Raw genomic sequence first — 20,412 nt, 5'->3', positions numbered from 1 at the left:
AACCAAAGTTTCAAAGTTCAAATGAGATCGTCAAATCTAACTGATGTCTCTAATACGATCGCTAGAAAATCCTAAAAACGAGAGAGCTAAAAAACTTATAGAAATTTGTGATATATTAGTTAAAAATGATGGTAATTGGTGCGTGAAATGAGACACCAAGGTATTTTATTTTATTTTTTTTATCTTTAATTGCTCTTAAATTATTTTTCAATCATTATTCAGATAATAAAAATCCTAAGATGGTAATTATTGACTCATTATTTTTATGACTAACTAATATTTTGGTTTGTTTTTGTTATATAATTATACAAGACTATGAGGGTTGATTATCTGAAAAGGAGTATCATTGTTAATCCGACTGAATTTTAAGAAAAAATATTAGGAAGAAAATTTTAGGAAGGGGAGAGCTGAAAAATTAATAGATGTGCTCGTTGAAATGGGAGAATAAAAGCATATGAACAAGTTCAAAATTCTAACCTAATTTATTGGAAATGGTGATTGGATTTGAGAGGAATTATGGTTTTAAAATTGGAGAAGAAAATGTGTATTTGGTGTGGATTATGAAAATGACACTATTATCAAGTTTCAAGAGAAACATCGCGTCAATTGAAAAAAAAAAGAGAAGATAACATAAATCTTGAAGGTTTGGTAGAAGAATAATTTATGAATAATCACTGTATATGTCATAAGGGGGTAATTTACCCTTTATTTTAAAAAAGGTAGAGTAGAATTCACCATAAAAATTTGTTTCTTTTAACTATTTCTTTCAGATTCGATATTTACTAGAAGATGGGAGTAGAATTTATTTATTTGAAAGGATCGTTCATTTTATTTTTCTGTAGTATCCAAAAAATTAGTCATTAGATTTCTAGTCGGACGATGAAAAAAAAAAGGGTATATAGTACATACACTTGAGTTCAAAAGTGTTTGCTTTTATTATTATTCATATATTAGAGAGAATATAATAAACCACACATGAATAATTAAAATTAAATGTTGTTTTATAGTTTTTGTCTCATAAATTATAACTAAGCAATAACTAGTTTTTTTATGTAATATATAATTATATATGGATGGCATGAACATATCCTAATACTTATAGTAGGTTCATAATGCCATAAAAATATCAAATACTAGTATTTAAAACACTACCAAAACTCTTTTTTTTTTTTTTTGATAATCATTTTACTCTTTCTTCTGTGTCTAATGCAGTGGAATTGATCTGTTTGTTATTTTGTATTGAAAGGACAATATATGGAGTGATGAGGACAAAAATATGCCTCACTAATTTCAGCGTTATTATTGCAATTGTCTCTCTTCATTTATTGTTCCTTTCATTTTTTCTGGATGGTGGTCATGGGCATGCTGTATCTAGGGAATAGGGACATTTTCTATAACTCTGCTAAATAATAATAATAATAATAATAATAATAATAATAATAATATACTCAAAGGACAAAATGATTCTAAATAATTCGGAAATTTTTAATTAATTTTTAAATTTTAACTATTTAACTATATTTAAATAAAAAAATTATTTTATTTAAAAAAAAAGGTGCATTTACGTGTAACGGTGTAACAAAAAGATGGAAGTGGCCCTCTTAACGTGGCAGTCATAGAAACCATCTTTGAGAGTTGAGAGGGATTATAACGAAAAGAAAAAGTACGAGAAACTAATAGAATATTTGTACAATGTATACAATAGGGGTTTATGGAGTATTAGAGATATAATCATTAATGTTACTTTTTTTTATTAGTTGAAGTTTTTAGGATGAGTGGTATCATGACATAGTATTAGAACTCTAAATTCGAAAAGTCAAGAATTCAATTCTTAATGAACCCGAAAATTAGTTTAAATTTTTGGGAAGATATTTATTATCGCTAATATTCGAATGGTTATAGCGGGACTCTAATGATAATAATCACCATTTTGAGTTAATTACGAAATTAAAGCTTATTGAGTAAAAGATGGAGTCACGGTACATTTTGTTTTAAATCATAAAGAGAAGCTAGTTCTTACTATATTAAGTGAATGAAGCATTTATATAATTGTTGTTGGTTAAAATTGGTAAATTGTACATAATAAAGATAAGGCATAAGAAGAAAAGAAAGAACAAGAGAACCACTCCCTCCACTGCCTCAACCTCTTCTTTAGGAATCAATTTGAAGCGAGGAACTTCCCAGCTTAGTGTCCAATGGTTGACCAAGACCAACGCCTCTGTTGTCGAATCTGTTTTTCTTGATTCCAGATTCATTCCCTGGTCAGCACCAACCCACACCTCTCTTGAATCTCTTTCAAATTGGTAAGTAAGTTCTTGCTGCATATCATAGTTTTAGAGATATTAATCATTAATAATATAGTAGAGATTAATTATGACTTATTCTTAAACGTTACTTAGGGTTTGTTTGGATAGGTTCATAAGTGAATTTTTTTTTTACTTTTAATTTATAAAAATGTATAGTATTAATGTCTGTTATAATTTTTAAAATAAAATTGTAATTTTTTAAAAAGTTATTTTCGTATTTATGAAAAAATTAAAAAAAATAATTTTTTTCATAATAAAAATTTTTTTATCATTTTTTTCTTAAAATAAGTATTTTTAAAACTAAAAAACCAAACACAAAATAATTTATTTATAAGTTACTTTTAATATAAACATTTATTGTTTAAGCTATTTTTTCAAAAATAATTTAATTAAATTATTTATCCAAATTGGACCTTAGTGATGTACTTATTGTTAATTAAACAAATCTTAATTTTTTATTTATTATTTTTTAATTCTATTTTCAATGATATTTTTTCCAATAAAAATATGCTTTTTTATTTTTTTTTACTGAAGAGCTTACCATAGTAGTTTAAGTATTTTAACATTAAAAATAAAAAGATTCTTCTAATATTTTGGCTATTTCAAGCTTGTTACAAGACCTAAAATTTTATTGTACGTGTTTTACTTTTACCTTAAGTTGTGTTTCAAACTTTAAAACTTTGGTGATGAATATATAATTAGGCTCCCTTTTAATAAAAATTTAAGTGGTATTTGTGTTGCTCTTATTACTGTTGTTGCTATTATTATTATTGATACAGTAAAATCATTTACATCTAAAAATTAGTAGGCATTAGTGGTAAATTCGGCGAGAGCTGGCAACGCATATAATTATGTAAAATTAGTAGCTTTTCAGAGTGATTTTTGGCCAAAATGTCTCTAAATTCAAAAGAAGAGTTAAATAAATAATAGGGAACAAATAAATAAATTTAGCTCTTGTGGAAATTAAAAGAATAACTATCGTATAATAAAAGATGTAAACAATTATAGTTCTAACAGTAAAAATATAAGCCAATGAGTTATAGTTCAAATGACATAGTCTTCCCATATTTAATTAAGAGGTTGCGGGTTCGAGTCTCCTATCTTTGATAGAAAAAAAAAACAGTAAGAATATAAACTAAATTAATATCTATTAAAAATAAGTTAGTTTGATAAAAATAAATAATTTAACTAGTTTGATACTTAATAAATACTTATTGTCAATGAGCTATAATTCAAATGACATAATTTTTTTATACTCATTTAAAAGTCACGGTTCGGAAAAAAAATACTTATTACTTATAACGGGTAATTTTGTCAAACTATCCTAATATTTAATAAATATACAATTAGTTTACATCTTTTATAGTTAAAATTATCGGTGACTAAATTATTCAAAATAGTAATTTATTCAAATTTAAAAAGAGAACCTTTTTAACTAATCGAATACTAATAATTATATATTTTGAATAAATTTTTAAAGTCGCATCACAATTTAGTAACGTTAAAATAAAAAATGTTTGATAACAAAAAAATTAATTAAAAATAATTAAAATTTATCTTATTTAATATTTATTAATTTTATTAAAAATTAAAATTAATAAATATTAAATAAGATGAGTTTGTTTCCTCTTAGCATTACCACGTTAAAATAAGTGTCAAATACAATGTTAGGAAGTTCTCATTATCTCATAAAACTACAACTAACATTATATATTATACATAAGTAGTTGTCTTATGTATATATCTTGTTCTTATATTAATTAAGAGTTAAGAGGGTTCACATATATAGTCATGGCAAAAATAATGAATAGAGACCACAGAACGTGGCGAAAATAATGAAAGCAGTAACCAATGTTAGTTCTCACTATAAAAACTTGTCCCACAAATTCAAAATATATATTATATAGTACTATAATAAGTAGTAGTCCTTTCTTTCTTTCTTGTAGGAGAACAATTAAGCTAAGGTAGGCATGGGAGAGTGAGAGAGAAAACACACACACACAAAACTTGGTGTTTCAACTTCGAAGAAGCTAAGGTTAATTTAGGAGATCTATCCTAGGACAACAATGGCTGAGGTTGTCCATAATGGGCTTCAAGTAGAGAAGCATCAATCCAAGGTTTCTTCTGTAGATGGTATGTTATAATCACCAAACTCTTCTCATATATCTTTAATTTTGTTTAGTTTAGTTACATGTTGTTGATGATGTTTATTATATAAATAAAATTGTTTCTTGAAAAAAATAAAAAATCATGCATATACTTTGAGCTTTTAAATTTAATGGGGTTTTTGCAAGCAATCGCAACTAATGAAATTAATTGATCTCACCATAATAATTCTCCATTATATATAATAGTATTTGGTGAAAATTCGGGAGTAATTAACTTTACGTGAAGTTGGTAGTTGAGAGTCGTTAAATAATTTGAATGATTTGACTAAATTTTCATCTAATGGCTCTCAATTATCAATTTCACGTGAAGTTGACTGTAGCTAAGTTTCTACCGGTAGTATTTATATATTCATTATCTATTCAAAGACTCAACTACTTCACCCTTAAATATTCATATATATATAATACAATAACTCTAAGTCTAACCAGTTTGAAAAAAAAAAAAAATATATATATATATATATATATATATATATATATAAGAGTTGATAATCATTATTTGAAAAAGAAAAAGAAAAGAATAAGGAGATGGCCATGCATGTGCTGATGAAGGTGGATGAGATAGACTTTGAGAAGTGAGAAGAAAAGATAATTTGGTAAGATTAGTTATGGATCCATCTCATGGACCATTCTGTAATAAGAGTAGCAGCTAAAAGGTCCCATGTGTTCCCTTTTAATTTTTATTTAATGGTATTATATAAGGTGCATGCTATGGTTTAAAAAATATTGTTAAAATTAAAATAATAATTTTTAATTTAAAAAATAAAAAAATAATATCAAAATATTAAAAATATTAAAAAATATAATTTTAATAATATTTTTAGTTTAATTATTCTGTTGGTCCTATAGTTTCATAAAATTTTCAATTAAGTCCCTATACTTTTTTTTCTTTTAATTTGGTCCCTGCACCAAATTTTTTTTTTCAATTAGGTCCCTCTTGACAGTAATTGATTTAATTGAATAGGGACTCAATTAAAAAAAAATTTGGTACAGGGACCCAAATAAAATGAAAAAAAAAATATAGGAACCCAATTAAAAAGAAAAAAAGTATAGGGACCTAATTAAAAATTTCACAAAATTATAAGGACTAGTAGAGTAATTAAACCAATATTTTTCAAATATTATTACTAATATTTTTTAAATATTATTAAAGTTATTTAGCTATCGTAATCATAAACATTTTAGACTCTACTGTTATATGAATGTTATAAAAAAAAGTGTTTAATTATTCTGTCAGTTCCTATAATTTCACTTAATTTTTAATTAGGTTTTTATACATTTTTTTCTTTTCGATTGAGTCCGCATATCATATCAGATTTTGTAATTAAGTTCCTGTTATGACAAAAATGTTAGAATTGACAGAATATAATGTTAAACAAAACAAATATGCCTAACATTTGACTGAATATTCTCTATAGCTCAACAAAATATTCTGTTAATCTTAACGTTTTTGTCACAGTAGGAACTTGGTTACAAAATCTGATATAATATAGAAACTTAATTAAAAAAAAAAGTATAGAAACCTAATTGAAAATTCAATAAAAGTATAGGAGGCGGCGGAATATCTAAACCTAACAAAAATTTCATCATTATTAAATGTTATTTGAAGTTTAGAGTTGGAAAAAAAATGTCACATTATTTTTCCTTGTACTAGTACATTAATTATACCTAAATGGTTGTTTGCCATTATTGTTACATATGTAGGTGACATAATTAATGAGGTTAATGACACTCCCATTGAACAAGTGAAGTTAACAGTGCCAATCAATGATGATCCAAATCAACCATCACTAACATTCAGAACATGGGTTCTTGGAACCATGTCATGTGTTGTTCTTTCGTTTGTGAATCAATTTTTCAGCTACAGAACCAACCCCCTTTTTGTTTCATCTATGTCTGCTCAAATTGTTGCATTCCCACTTGGCAAATTCATGGCTGCAACACTTCCCAAAAAGCCTATTCAAATTCCCATGACAAAATTGCATTTCACATTGAATCCAGGCCCATTCACTTTGAAAGAACATACCCTTATTACAATCTTTGCTAGTGCTGGATCTAGTGGTGTTTATGCAATTGGCATAATCACCATTGTCAAGGCTTTCTACCATAGAGGCATTCATCCATTGGCTGCTCTTATGTTAGCATTATCAACCCAGGTTCTGATTAATATTTAATTTAATTTCTAAGCCCAATAATAATTAAAATGATTTAATTATTTGGTTGGTCTATATAATTTTACTAAATTTATAATTAGGTTATTATATTTTTTTTAATTGGGTCCTTACATTATTTTTAATTTTATAATTAGGTTTTTTATAGTATAAAAAATGTTAGAATTAATTGAATATTTATTCATAAATTAAAAGTATTCATAATTAAAAAGATTTTTGACCGCATTTATTTTGGAAAAAATATGCTTTTAATTTTAATGTTTTTGAAATGAAAATGACATAATTACAAAACTAAAAACAGTATAGGAACCCAATTAAAAAAAAAAAGTATAAGAATCTAATTGAAAATTTGATAAAACTATAAGGACCAATAGAATAATTAAATTTAATTAAAATTAATATAAAAAATAAGCACTTTAATTTAATTGTGTCCTTGAATTTTATGTTTAGATGCTTGGTTATGGATGGGCTGGGATTTTTAGAAGATTCCTTGTTGATTCCCCCTACATGTGGTGGCCTTCAAACCTTGTACAAGTATCTCTATTCAGGTATTTTATTATTTATTTATTTCATTATATTTAACTTGGTAGCTTTTTGCAAATTTTGTTCCATTAATTGATGTGTAAGAGCTAGAGATTAAAAATCTAATTAATAATTAACAAATTACTTAATTTGTCTTATGGTGGTGGAGTAGATAATTACTATTATTATGCTGATTAGGGTAATTATATAATTTTAACAACTATTACTGAAATTAAAATCACACTTTTTTAACGCTTTGACAATACTTTTTAATTTTTTAAAGGGTAAAGTATACTTTTTGTCTCTGAAGTTTGGCAAAAGTTTTAAAAATATCCCTAAATTTTATTTTGTTTTAATTTTGTCCTAAAAAATTTTTATTTGCATCAAATATATCCTCAACGGCTAAATTTTCAAAAAAATTAAGATCAATCTAACAATAATGCATGAAAATTATGCTTGATTTGCTTGTATTGAGGGTTGTTCTTATGAAATTGTTTTTGAATTGGTCTTCAATTTTTTGAAAAAATAGCCGTCAAGGGTATATTTGATGTAAATCGAAAACTTTTGGGATAAAATTGAAACAAAATAAAATTTAGAGGTATTTTTGAAACTTTTGTCAAACTTTAAGAACAAAAAATATAATTTACGCTTTTTAAAATTAAATAATATTTTTAAATAATAAAAAAAATTACCTTAATTTTAACAATATTTTTTAAGTGTTGTCAAAATTGCATTGTAACATAGCCACATGTATTATATTGTTAATTAGCATCAACAATAATTGTTTTTTTTTAATCAATACATTTGAGTGAATTAGGAAAATTATTTCCAAATCAATGCAAGAGCAAAAATAAAAGTTTATATTTTATAAAGGTGTTAATTAATTAATTAATTGTTGGGCTTAAATAACAGGGCATTCCATGAGAAAGAGAAAAGGCCAAAAGAAGGATTAACAAGGCTACAATTCTTCTTGATGGTATTTGGAACAAGCTTTGCTTATTATCTAATTCCAGGTTACTTATTCCAAGCAATATCAAGTGTTTCTATAGTATGCTTAATATTTAAGGACTCCATTTTAGCACATCAAATAGGATCAGGCATGAAAGGACTTGGAATTGGTTCATTTGGGATTGATTGGAACACAGTTGCTGGATTCCTAGGTAGTCCTCTGGCTGTCCCTGCCTTTGCAATCACAAACATGTTGGTTGGATTTGTTTTCTTCATCTATGTTGTTCTTCCTCTTGCTTATTGGAACAATGTTTTTGATGCTAAGAGGTTCCCTCTTATTAGCTCTCACACGTTTGACTTTTCTGGTCAAAGATACAATGTCACAAGGATTCTGAATGTTAAGACTTTTGACATTGACTTGGAGAGTTATCAGAATTATAGTAAGCTCTATGTTAGTGCTGTCTTTGCACTTCTCTATGGATTGAGCTTTGCTAGTTTGACTGCCACTATTTCACATGTCATTCTTTTCAATGGAAAGTAAGATTCATCCCTTCATTTCTCTCATTCTATTCTATTTTATAGCATACGTTGTAAACTCGAGTGCAATTAACTTGATGTGAAATTAATAGTTGAGAATCGTTACAGGTTTGACTAAATTATCAACTAATGACTCTTAGCTATCAACTTCACATGTAGTTTATCTGCACTGAGTTCTTACCATTCAATATATATAGATTTTAGGGTAATGTATATCTTTTGTCCTTGAAGTTTGACAAAAATTTTAAAAATATCCCTAAGTTTTATTTTGTTTCAATTTTGTCCCAAAAGTTTTTTATTTGTATCAAATATACCGCTGACGGCTAATTTTTCAAAAAATTTAAAATCAATTCAACAACAATTTCATAAGAATAACCCTCAATACAAGCAAATCAAGCATAATTTTCATGCATTATTGTTAGATTGATCTTAAATTTTTTTGAAAATTTAACCATCGAGGGTATATTTGATGCAAATCGAAAACTTCTATGACAAAATTGAAACAAAATAAAATTTAGGGGTATTTTTAAAACTTTTACCAAACTTTAAGGACAAAAAGTATACTTTATCCTAATTTTTAATACAAAATATTCAAATTTTTGTTTTTCATAATGCTAATGGAAATACATATTAACAATCAAAATATTTATACATATTAATTTAAATACTTTTTAATAAAATAATCATCTATCAAAATATTTAAATTTGTCATAGTAGATTAATAATCAAACATGTTTATAATAATATGATAAACTTTATTTTTCACATTTTACTCAGTCAGCATTTAATATAGCAAATTAAAAAAATAATAAATTAATTAATTAAGCCTTGTATACATATCATTATGTTTGATAAATCATCTAACAATTTAAGTAATAATGGCCTTATATGAAATATGAAGAACAATATATCAGATGTGGAGGAAGACAACAAAAACACTGAAAGGAGAAGAAGTTGAAGATGTGCATACAAGAATAATGAAGAAGAACTATGAACAAGTTCCTCAATGGTGGTTTGTCTCCATTTTAGTTCTAATGGCCGTCATGGCCTTAATAACTTGTGAAGGTTTTGGCAAGCAACTCCAACTTCCATGGTGGGGAGTTTTAATGTCTCTAGGAATTGCATTAGTCTTCACTCTGCCAATTGGAGTCATTCAAGCAACAACAAACACAGTAATATATATTCACTATCCTTTAATTTTATGGTTTAATTACTATTTTCGTTTCTATAATTTTACGAAATTCGTAATTATGTTTTTATACTTTTTTTTTTCTTTTTAATTAGTTTCTTATACTACTGCTTTTAATTTTGTAATAAGATCATTTTCATTTCAAAAATGATGGAAACTCAGGTGCAGTCGATTTTACGTAAAGTTGATATTGAGAGCCGTTAGATAATTTGACTGATTTGACTAAATTTTCATTTAACGACTCTCAATTATCAACTTCACGTGAAGTCGACTGCACCTGAGTTTTTACCTTAAAAAATATTAAACTATGTGAGTTCTTAATTATAGATACCTTCAATTTGTAGAGAAATATTCAATTAATTCTAATATTTTTTTATATTAGAAATGATCTAATTACAAAATTAAAAATAGTGTATATAGACCTAATTGAAAAGAAAAAAAATATAAAAATTTAATTAAAAATTTGATAAAATTATAGAAATTAATAAAATAATTAAACTTAATTTTATTTTTAAAAAATTAAAAAAATAATTTATTAATATTGTATAGATTTGACTAATTTATTGTGAATAACATGCAGCAAATTGGACTGAATGTGATCACAGAATTAATAATTGGATATATTTACCCGGGAAAGCCTCTTGCAAATGTAACCTTCAAGACATATGGATACATTAGCATGTCACAGGCACTTGCTTTTCTTGGTGACTTCAAGTTAGGTCACTACATGAAGATTCCTCCAAAATCTATGTTCATCGTTCAGGTTGGTATTATCAAATTATTGTCCCAAAATTACTTATTCTAATTTTTTTTAATGGTTAGATAGCTTTATGAGTATGATTGTATATAAGTAAATTATTAAAATAATACCTAAAAATTAATGTTATTGACAAAAATAATCTTAAAACATACGAATGATAAATAAGTTACTCAAATATTTAAAATTTTAATAAAAATAATTAAATATTAAATATATATTTTTAAAAATAGTTTTAGAGATTATATTTTAAAATAATCTTTTACGAGCATTATTAAAGAGTGGGATCTTTTCACTCTTAAAATTTGATGATTTTAGGTTAAGTAACATTTTTGTTTAATTTTTTTGAGTAAAGTATAGTTTTTGTCCCCAACGTTTGGGGTAAGTCTTATTTGTGTCTCTAACGTTTAAATCGTTCTATTTGTATCCTTAACGTTTATAAAAGTGATTCAATGTTATCCTACTATCAATTATACTAACAAATCAGATTATATTTTTCAATTATTCTCACTTGGATGTGTTCGATTTTAATATTATACCCACTATTTGTGTTTAGATTCAATTATGTCCTTAAAAAAGTGAATTATGTAAATGTTATAGGAATTAGTTTTAACATTTGATGAGCTATATTTCGGAGTAGATCATCGATTCTATCCCAAACATTTATATTCTAACTTCAAGAAGAGGTTTTTAAAACTTAAATTAAAGCATTCATGATGTGTAATTGACGGCAGGATAACATTGAATCACTTTTACAAACGTTAGGAATATAAATAGGACGATTTAAACGTTAGGGACACAAATAGGATTTACCCCAAACGTTGGGGACAAAAACGATACTTTACTCAATTTTTTTTTTGAATGACTGAAATTTTTTTACAAAATTGGATTTTGCTTTATTTTTTTATATGCATATTTTAAATAATTATCTAAATATTCAAACAATAGGTGAAAACTCATGTGCAGTCGACTTCACGTGAAGTTGATAGTTGAGAGTCCTTAGATAATAAAAATTTAGTCAAATCAGCCAAATCATCTAACGACTCCCAGTTATCAAATTCACGTAAAGTTGACCGCAACTGAGTTTTCACCTTAAAATATTTTTATCATGTATTTAAATCATTTAATAAGTTATTTAGTTTATACTTTTAAAGTTATTTTGTTAAATTTTCGAATACCATTTTTATGGTTTTTCTGAAACAAAATTTTTTTCTAAAAAGTTAAGGTCTCGGTATTTCTGGTACACTTGAAATTTTTACGTTGTTATGGTGTTTAGTTGGCAAGCACAATAGTGGCTTCAATTGTGTGCTTTAGCACCGGATGGTGGCTTCTAACAACCGTTGATCATATCTGCGACGAATCACTCTTGCCGGCCGGTAGTCCCTGGACATGCCCCGGCGACGACGTGTTCTACAACGCTTCAATCATATGGGGCGTTGTTGGACCAGGAAGAATGTTCACCAGGGAAGGAATCTACCCTGAGTTGAACTGGTTCTTCCTGGTCGGACTTTTAGCTCCGGTTCCGGTTTGGTTACTTTCTAGAAAGTTCCCTGAACACAAGTGGATTGAACTCATCAACATGCCACTCATCATTCAAGGCGCCAGCGGCATCCCGCCGGCGAGAACGGTGAACTACATTATGTGGATAATTGTTGGGATATTTTTCAATGTGTATGTTTATAACAAGTTTAAGGCATGGTGGGCTCGCCATACTTATATTCTCTCCGCCGCCTTGGACGCCGGTGTTGCTTTCATGGGTGTGATGTTGTATTTTACACTCCAAAACTATGGTGTTTATGGTCCAAAATGGTGGGGGTTTGAGGCAGATGACCAATGCTATTTAGCAAAATGCCCCACAGCCTCGGGTGTAGTTGCTAAGGGATGTCCCATTTTATGACTTTCTTTTTCATATATTATATTCAATATCGTTCTTAAAATGAATGTGTCTTTTATTTTCAGCCAATTTGATTATAGGACAAGCCCACGATTCTACAAAGAAATAAAAAAATCCAAATAATTAAATGTTTAGAAATGGCCATATAGAAGTGCTTGCTTTTTGACCCAAAAAAGAAAAAAAAAACTTATTTTTATAGGCTAAAAAATTTAGATATAAAAGTGAGATAAGTGATATATTTTAATATTGTAATTTTAGGTGTTTTTTTTAAATTGTGACAGGTAAACAAACGCTTTTTATTTTTAATATCGAGGAAGGTGTGGGGTGTAACAGCATTATGAAAATAGGGGTGCTTTTCCTGCATGTGGTGTTAGGAGGCTGAAATCGGATCGAACGATTTAGAACAAGGAACTCAGACGGTCCGATTAGAGGAGATATACAAAAAAATAATTTTTTTATAAAATTCGGACGGTCCGTTTTGATTTAAAAAAAAAAACTAAAAACGGAGGGTCCGTTTTATTTTAAAGGAAAAAAAAAAACATTGTTAACGGAGGGTCCGTTTTTAGATTTAAAAAAAAAAAAACAAAAAGTGTAAACGGAGGGTCCGATTTCATGTTAAATAATAAAAAAAAAATAAAAATTAATCGGACGGTCCGATTTGTGATCAACGAATTTTTTAACAAAGAATTCGGACGGTCCGATTTCTCCCTATCCCACACCTGTGTCTAACACCTGTATACACCATAACCAAGCACAACTCACACACTCCTCCAATATCCAAAAAAATTAGCCGTAAACAAATTGGATCCTCATTTGTGTTTAAAAAATTTAAAAAATTCAGAGTACATAAATTAGATCCTAAAATTTGAAGTACACAAATCAAACCTATTCCAAATTTTTTTAATTTTTTAAATATAAATCAGACGATCCGATTTTTGTACTTCTTACAAATCAGACGGCCCGTTTTTTATTATCTAAATTAAATCATTCTACATTTTAAAAAAATACCATTCACAATTAAAAAAAAATACTATTATTAATTCAATATTAAAAATAAAAAAATGCGCTTCATAATTTATTCATATATTAGAGAAAATATTCTACGACACATGAATAATTAAAATTAAACATTGTTTTCTAGTTTTTCTCATAAATTATAATTAAACATTCCTCTTACTTTATCTTTTTATTTTTAAATTACATTCCGAAAATTTATCAATAACTAATTTTTTCTTTTTTTCTTTATGCAATATATAATTATATATGGATGGCATGAACATATACTAATTCTTATAGTAGGTTCATAATGCCATAAACATTAAATACTAGTGTTAATGTTCTGATCCAAAATTTAAAGTTAGACTCAAAAATAAATAAAGTCCAAAATTATATAAGTCTATATATTCGACTTATTCGATCGAACCAATCAATTAGCAGGATCAAAACTCAAAACTGCCTTTATTAACAAGCTCATATATTTAAGATATGAGATCGTAACAACCTAACAACTCCAAGATAGGAGGAAAAAAAAGATAACTATTTGATAAAATTTTAACAACCTCTGGATTAAAAAAAAAAAGATAAAATAAGATAGGAGGAAGGTTATAGAGCTGATCCTTAGATTACTATTTCAAACTCTATAAATATCCTTTTATCTTAGATATTTCTTAACTCTAATCTCAGTATTTTTCAACTTTAAATTACTGAGTATCGGAGTTCTTTACAGATATCATTCTTACCTTCACTAAGTTCTCAGAAGGTCACACTTCAGGTAACTCCAAAACAACTAGTATTTTAAAACACTACCAATTACAACTCTTTTTTTTATTCTTTGATAATTATTTTATTTTTTCTTCTTTGTGCAATGCAATGGAATTGATGTCTTTGTTATTTTGTATTGAAAGGACAATATTTTGTTATCTTTGAGAGTTGAGAATGATTGTCATAACCATTCCAGATAATTACGAAATTAAAGTTTATTGAGTAAAAGATGGAGCACTGTACATTTTGTTTGAAATCACAAGAGAGAGTTAGTTCTTTCTATGTTAAGTGAACGAGACATTTATATAATTGTTCTTGGTTAAAATCGGTAAATTATTTTTGGTGGAATACATAATAAAGATAAGGAATCAATTTGAAGTCAAGAACTTTCCAACTCTGTCGTTGAATCTGTTTTTCTTGATTCCAGATTCATCACCCTTGAATCCCTTTAAAATTGGAGAGTTTTTGTTACGTATAATAGTTTTAGAGATACTTATTATTAATAATAGTATAGATTAGTTATGATTTATTTTTAAACGTTATTTAACAATGTATTCCTTATTAATTAAACAAACCTTAATTTTTTATTTATTATATTTTATATCTATATTTCAAATGTAGAATTTAGAATTTAAAAAAGAGCCGTTTAAAGTTTAAAATTTATGTTTTAAGATTTGTGTTTTAAATTTCAAAAAACATTTTCTTAATTTTTTTGGAATATATTAGCATTTTTCGTTACTTTTATAAATATAGATGGCTTTATAATAGCTAAATACATGCAAGTAGATACTTATACTTTATAACAGCACTCCTTGTTTATTAACTGAATTTCAATTTTTTTTATTTATTATATTTTATATTTATATTTCAAATGTAGAGTTTAAAATTCAAAAAAGTTTAGTATTCAAAATTTATTTAAAATTTAAAATTTAAAATTTAAAATTTAATATTTAATATTTAATGTTAGTTCTCACTATAAAAACTTGTCCCACAAATTCACAATAGTACTTTCTTTCTTTCTTTTAGGAGAACAATCTTAAGGTAGGTCAATTAAGGAGATTTATCCTACTAGTACAACCATGGATGAGGTTGTCGTCCATAATGAGCCTCAAGAGAAGCATCATTCCAAGGTTTCTGTAGATGGTATGTGTTATAATCACTAAACTCTTTTGATATATCTTTTATTTAGTTTAGTTTACATGTCGTTGATGTTTATTATATAAATAAAATTGTTTCTTGAAAAAGATCATGCATATATATACTTTGAGCTTTTAAATTTAGTGGATTTGTAAGCAATTGCAACAAATGAAATTACTTGACCTCAACATAATAATAATTCATCCTTACAATAGTATTTATATATTCATGCAACTATCATCATTAATAAATGTTATTTGAAGTTTAGAGTTTATTCAGGTTTTACTTGAAAAAAAAAACATGTCACATTATTTTTCCTTGTTACATATGTAGGTGACATGATTGATGAGGTTGATGACAATCCCATTGAACAAGTGAGGTTAACAGTGCCAATCACTGATGATCCAAATCAACCAGCACTAACATTCAGAACATGGGTTCTTGGGATCTTGTCATGTGTTGTTCTTTCATTTGTGAATCAATTTTTCAGCTACAGAGACAACCCTCTTTCTGTTGGATCTATGTCTGCTCAAATTGTTGCATTCCCACTTGGCAAATTCATGGCTGCAACACTTCCCACAAAACTTATTCACATTCCCATGACAAATTGGCATTTCACATTGAATCCAGGCCCATTCACTTTGAAAGAACATGCCCTTATTACAATCTTTGCTAGTTCTGGAGCAAGTGGTGTTTATGCAATTGGCATAATCAACATTGTCAAGGCTTTCTATCATAGAAGCATTCATCCATTGGCTGCTTTTATGTTAGCAATTTCAACCCAGGTTTGAATTACTATTTAATTTCTTAACCCCATTAATAATTAAAATTAATATAAAAAAATAAGCACTTTAGTTTAATTGTGTCCTTGAATCTTATTTTTAGATGCTTGGTTATGGATGGGCTGGGGTTTTTAGAAGATACCTTGTTGAATCTCCCTATATGTGGTGGCCTTCAAACCTTGTACAAGTGTCTCTATTCAGGTATTTTATTTAGGTGAAACTCAGGTGTAGACAGGACTGTCAAACGGGCGGGCTAACTCGTCCCGTTAAGCATGTGTGTTAAACGGGCTAATCCGTTTTAGCCCGCTTTATTCGCGGGCTAGAATTTTTTAGTCCGGACCGTTTATGGTCAGCCTGATGGGTTAAACGGACCAGCCCGTTTATCATTTTATTTTATTTTTGAAAAATATTTTTGATAAAAAATATCACTTTTAGGTCAAAAATCATTAAAAAATAATATTTTTTAATTGATGGGTCGGATTTTTGGGTTGGATAAAGAGAAATACTAGCTAAACGTGCTACTTTTTTTTTAAAAATGTAAAAAAAAATTTTAACGAGCCACCCGTTTAGCCCGCGGGCTAGCCCGTTTAACCCGTCATTTTTTTCTGGATTAATCGGGCTCAGCCCGTTTAGCCCGAAATTTAAACGAACTTAATTTTAGAGACAAAATTCACCCATTTAAACGGATAAACGGGCTGGCCCGATGGGTTTAGCCCATTTTCACAGTCCTAGGTGCAGTCAACTTCACGGGAAGTTGAGAGTCGTTAGATGAAAATTTAGTCAAATCAGTCAAATCATCTAACGGCTGTCCGCTATTAACTTCACGTGAAGTCGACTGCACCTGAATTTTCACATGTATTTATTTATTTATTTTCAAAAGAATGCAATAAACGGTTTCTATTATTAATGAATGAATTGCAAACAGGGCATTCCATGAGAAAGAGAAAAGGCCAAAAGGAGGATTAACAAGGCTGCAATTCTTCTTGATGATATTTGCAGCAAGCTTTGCTTATTATGCAATTCCGGGTTACTTATTCCAAGCAATATCAACTATTTCTATAGTATGCTTAATATTTAAGAACTCCATTTTAGCACATCAAATAGGATCAGGTGTGTCAGGACTTGGAATTGGTTCATTTGCACTTGATTGGAACACAGTTGCTGGATTCCTAGGTAGCCCTCTGGCTAACCCTGCCTTTGCAATCATAAACATGTTGGTTGGATTTGTTCTCCTCATCTACATTGTTCTTCCTCTGTCATATTGGAACAATGTTTTTGATGCTAAGAGGTTCCCTCTTATTAGCTCTCACACGTTTGACTTTTCTGGTCAAAAATACAATGTCACAAGGATTCTGAATGTTAAGACTTTTGACATTGACATGGAGAGTTATCAGAATTATAGTAAGCTCTATCTTAGTGTTACCTTTGCACTTGTCTATGGATTGAACTTTGCCATTTTGACTTCCAGTATTTCACATGTCATTCTTTTCCATGGAAAGTAAGATTATTATTCATCCCTTCATTTCTCTCATTCTATTCTATTCGATATACATGTCAAATCATCTAACTGTTTAAGTATATGAACTATGAAGAACGATATATGGGATGTGGAAGAAGGCGAAAAAATCACTGGGAGAAGAAGATGTGCACACAAGAATCATGAAGAAGAACTATGAGAAAGTTCCTCAATGGTGGTTTGTCACCATTTTGGTTCTAATGACCATAATGTCCTTAATAACTTGTGAAGGTTTTGGCAAGCAACTCCAACTTCCATGGTGGGGAGTTTTAATGTCTCTAGGAATTGCATTGGTCTTCACTTTGCCAATTGGAGTCATTCAAGCAACAACAAACAACGTAAATGCGACTGCACCTGAGTTTTCACTATATATATATATATTAACTATCTTTTAATTTTAAATTTAAAGAAATAAAAATAATTTATTGTATGGATTTTGTTACTAATAATTTATTGTGAATAAAATGCAGCAACTTGGACTGAATGTGATCACAGAGTTAATAATTGGGTATCTATACCCGGGAAAGCCTCTTGCAAATGTAACCTTCAAGACCTATGGATACATTAGCATGACACAGGCACTTAGCTTTCTTGGTGACTTTAAGTTAGGCCACTACATGAAGATTCCTCCAAAATCTATGTTCATCGTTCAGGTTGGTATTACCAATTTTTTTACTTTTATGAGTTTCATTGTATATGAGGAAATTATTAAAATAGGTGAAATTACTAAAGGGAGCCACTCACATAAAGACGCTGAAAACGTCTTTTTATAAAGATATTTTTTAATAATTAAAATTTAACACATATAATCAATTAAATCGTATTATTTTTGTCAAAATTAGGCTAGACAAATTAATTTAACCGAAAAAATAGTGAATCAAATCTTGAACTAGTCTAAATTAATATTATTTTTTTTATAAAAAATGACTACAATATCCTTATTATAAAAAATGATTAAAATACTCTTATTATATATATATAAATTTCAAAATTTCTAAATCCTAACCCTACGATAGAAAAATAAAGGACTAAAATTTAGAATTCTCAAAATTAATATATATAATAGAAGTATTTTAGTCATTTTTTATAATAGGGTATTGTAATTTTTTTCTATAAAAAAATGATATTAATTTCATTTAATCGATTATATGTGTTAAATTTTAATTATTAAAAAACATCTTTATAAAAAGATGTTTTCAGCGTCTTTATTTGAGTGGCTCCTTTAACTAAATACTAAATATATATTTTTACAAATAGTTTTAAAGATCAGATTTTACAAACATTATTAAAAATGTGAGATTTTAAGCTAAGTAAATTTTTTTATTTTTTTGTGAATGACTGAAATTTCTTTACAAAATTGGATTTTGCTATAGTTTTTTATATACAGCTTTTAAATAGTTATTCAAATATTTAAACAAAAACAATTATGGTAAAAACTCAGGTGAGTCAATTTTATGTGGCAGTCAAATTATTTAACATCTCTAAACTATTAACTTCACGTAAAGTTGATTGCACCTGACTTTTCGCCATATCTAACGAAGAATAATTTTTATGTTGGTATGGTGTATGTTTAGTTGGCAAGCACAATAGTGGCTTCAGTTGTGAGTTTTGGCACCGCATGGTGGCTTTTGACATCCATTGATCATATTTGCGACGTATCACGCTTGCCGGCCGGTAGTCCATGGACATGCCCGAACGACGACGTATTCTACAACGCCTCAATCATATGGGGCGTTGTAGGGCCAGCAAGAATGTTCACCAAGAAAGGAATCTATGCCACCATGAACTGGTTCTTCCTCATCGGATTTTTAGCACCGGTTCCAGTTTGGCTACTTTCTAGAAAGTTCCCTCAGCACAAGTGGATTAAACTCATCCACGTACCGCTCATCATTTCAGGCGCCAACAACATCCCGCCGGCGGGATCGGTGAACGTCATTATGTGGGGAATTGTTGGGTTATTTTTCAACGGGTATGTTTACACCAAGTTTAAGAAATGGTGGGCTCGCCATACTTATATTCTCTCCGCCGCCTTGGATGCCGGTGTTGCTTTCATGGGTGTGGTGTTGTATTTCACACTCCAAAGCTATGGTGTTTATGGTCCACAATGGTGGGGCTTGGATTCTGACCATGACATATGCCCTTTAGCATCATGCCCTACAGCCCCAGGTGTAGTTGCCAAGGGATGCCCCGTTCTTAGTTGAATCTTTCTTTTATATTTTTGAGTATATATGGTTAAGGAGTGTTAGGAGGCGGCAGATTTATAATACTATTTTTTAAGTATTTTTTTTATCAAAGTTATTTATGACCTTTAGATGAGTATGGGAAGACTATGTCATTTGAGTTATAATTTATTGGCTTTTTTAAGTATTTTATTTATCGATATGCATTATTTATAGCGTATTTAATGCTTGTTTGGGCGCTATTATTTTGATAAAAAAAAAGATTTTTTTCAATGAAAAAAAAGATCTTTTTTTATTTTTTAGCGTGTTTGGCAAATTTCGAGTAGTAAAAATAAAAGCACTAGAAAAATCAGAAAAACATCTTTTTTGAGAAGGTGTAATTTACATCTCTTTTTAAAAGATCTTTTTTCCTTACAAAAAAAATATGTTTTTCATGTAATAAATAAACAAAAAATACTTTTATATTGTTATATCCAAAAATAATTGATAGATAAAAAGATATTTTTGTATGAGATACCCAAACATAAAATTACTTTTACTTTTT

At 28.2% G+C, this 20,412-nt stretch overlaps 2 protein-coding genes across 2 annotated transcripts; both read left to right on the top strand.

The window, feature by feature from the left end:
* The first annotated feature begins 2,051 nt into the window (after positions 1-2,051).
* Positions 2,052-12,535, top strand: LOC107608676 (oligopeptide transporter 1-like). The gene is made up of 8 exons (XM_088493495.1): positions 2,052-2,303; positions 4,253-4,439; positions 6,179-6,630; positions 7,096-7,193; positions 8,080-8,652; positions 9,554-9,824; positions 10,422-10,604; positions 11,875-12,535. The coding sequence occupies exons 2-8, from the start codon at positions 4,373-4,375 to the stop codon at positions 12,493-12,495; spliced, it is 2,265 nt and encodes a 754-aa protein (XP_088349621.1). The 5' UTR covers positions 2,052-2,303; positions 4,253-4,372; the 3' UTR covers positions 12,496-12,535.
* Positions 12,536-15,284: 2,749 nt separating this feature from the next.
* On the top strand, positions 15,285-19,936 carry LOC107606425 (oligopeptide transporter 1-like). Its single transcript, XM_016308489.3, has 7 exons — positions 15,285-15,396; positions 15,724-16,175; positions 16,276-16,373; positions 17,098-17,670; positions 17,765-18,026; positions 18,159-18,341; positions 19,263-19,936. Exons 1-7 carry the CDS (start codon positions 15,333-15,335, stop codon positions 19,887-19,889), a joined length of 2,259 nt encoding a protein of 752 aa, XP_016163975.1. The 5' UTR covers positions 15,285-15,332; the 3' UTR covers positions 19,890-19,936.
* Positions 19,937-20,412: the final 476 nt, after the last annotated feature.

This window comes from Arachis ipaensis, chromosome B7 (genome assembly GCF_059453495.1).
Source record: "Arachis ipaensis isolate K30076 ecotype BB chromosome B7, ASM5945349v1, whole genome shotgun sequence".
Taxonomy (NCBI): domain Eukaryota; kingdom Viridiplantae; phylum Streptophyta; class Magnoliopsida; order Fabales; family Fabaceae; genus Arachis; species Arachis ipaensis.
Note: the sequence above shows the minus strand (reverse complement) of the source record. Positions and strands in the feature narration are given on the sequence as shown.

Coding starts and splice junctions, on each gene's coding strand:
- LOC107608676 (XM_088493495.1), top strand. CDS start 4,373: ATGGCTGAGGTTGTCCATAATGGGCTTCAAGTAGAGAAGCATCAATCC. Junction 8,653..9,553: donor GTCATTCTTTTCAATGGAAA/GTAAGATTCATC, acceptor TGAAATATGAAG/AACAATATATCAGATGTGGA. Junction 9,825..10,421: donor TTCAAGCAACAACAAACACA/GTAATATATATT, acceptor AATAACATGCAG/CAAATTGGACTGAATGTGAT.
- LOC107606425 (XM_016308489.3), top strand. CDS start 15,333: ATGGATGAGGTTGTCGTCCATAATGAGCCTCAAGAGAAGCATCATTCC. Junction 16,176..16,275: donor TGTTAGCAATTTCAACCCAG/GTTTGAATTACT, acceptor TCTTATTTTTAG/ATGCTTGGTTATGGATGGGC. Junction 17,671..17,764: donor GTCATTCTTTTCCATGGAAA/GTAAGATTATTA, acceptor TGAACTATGAAG/AACGATATATGGGATGTGGA.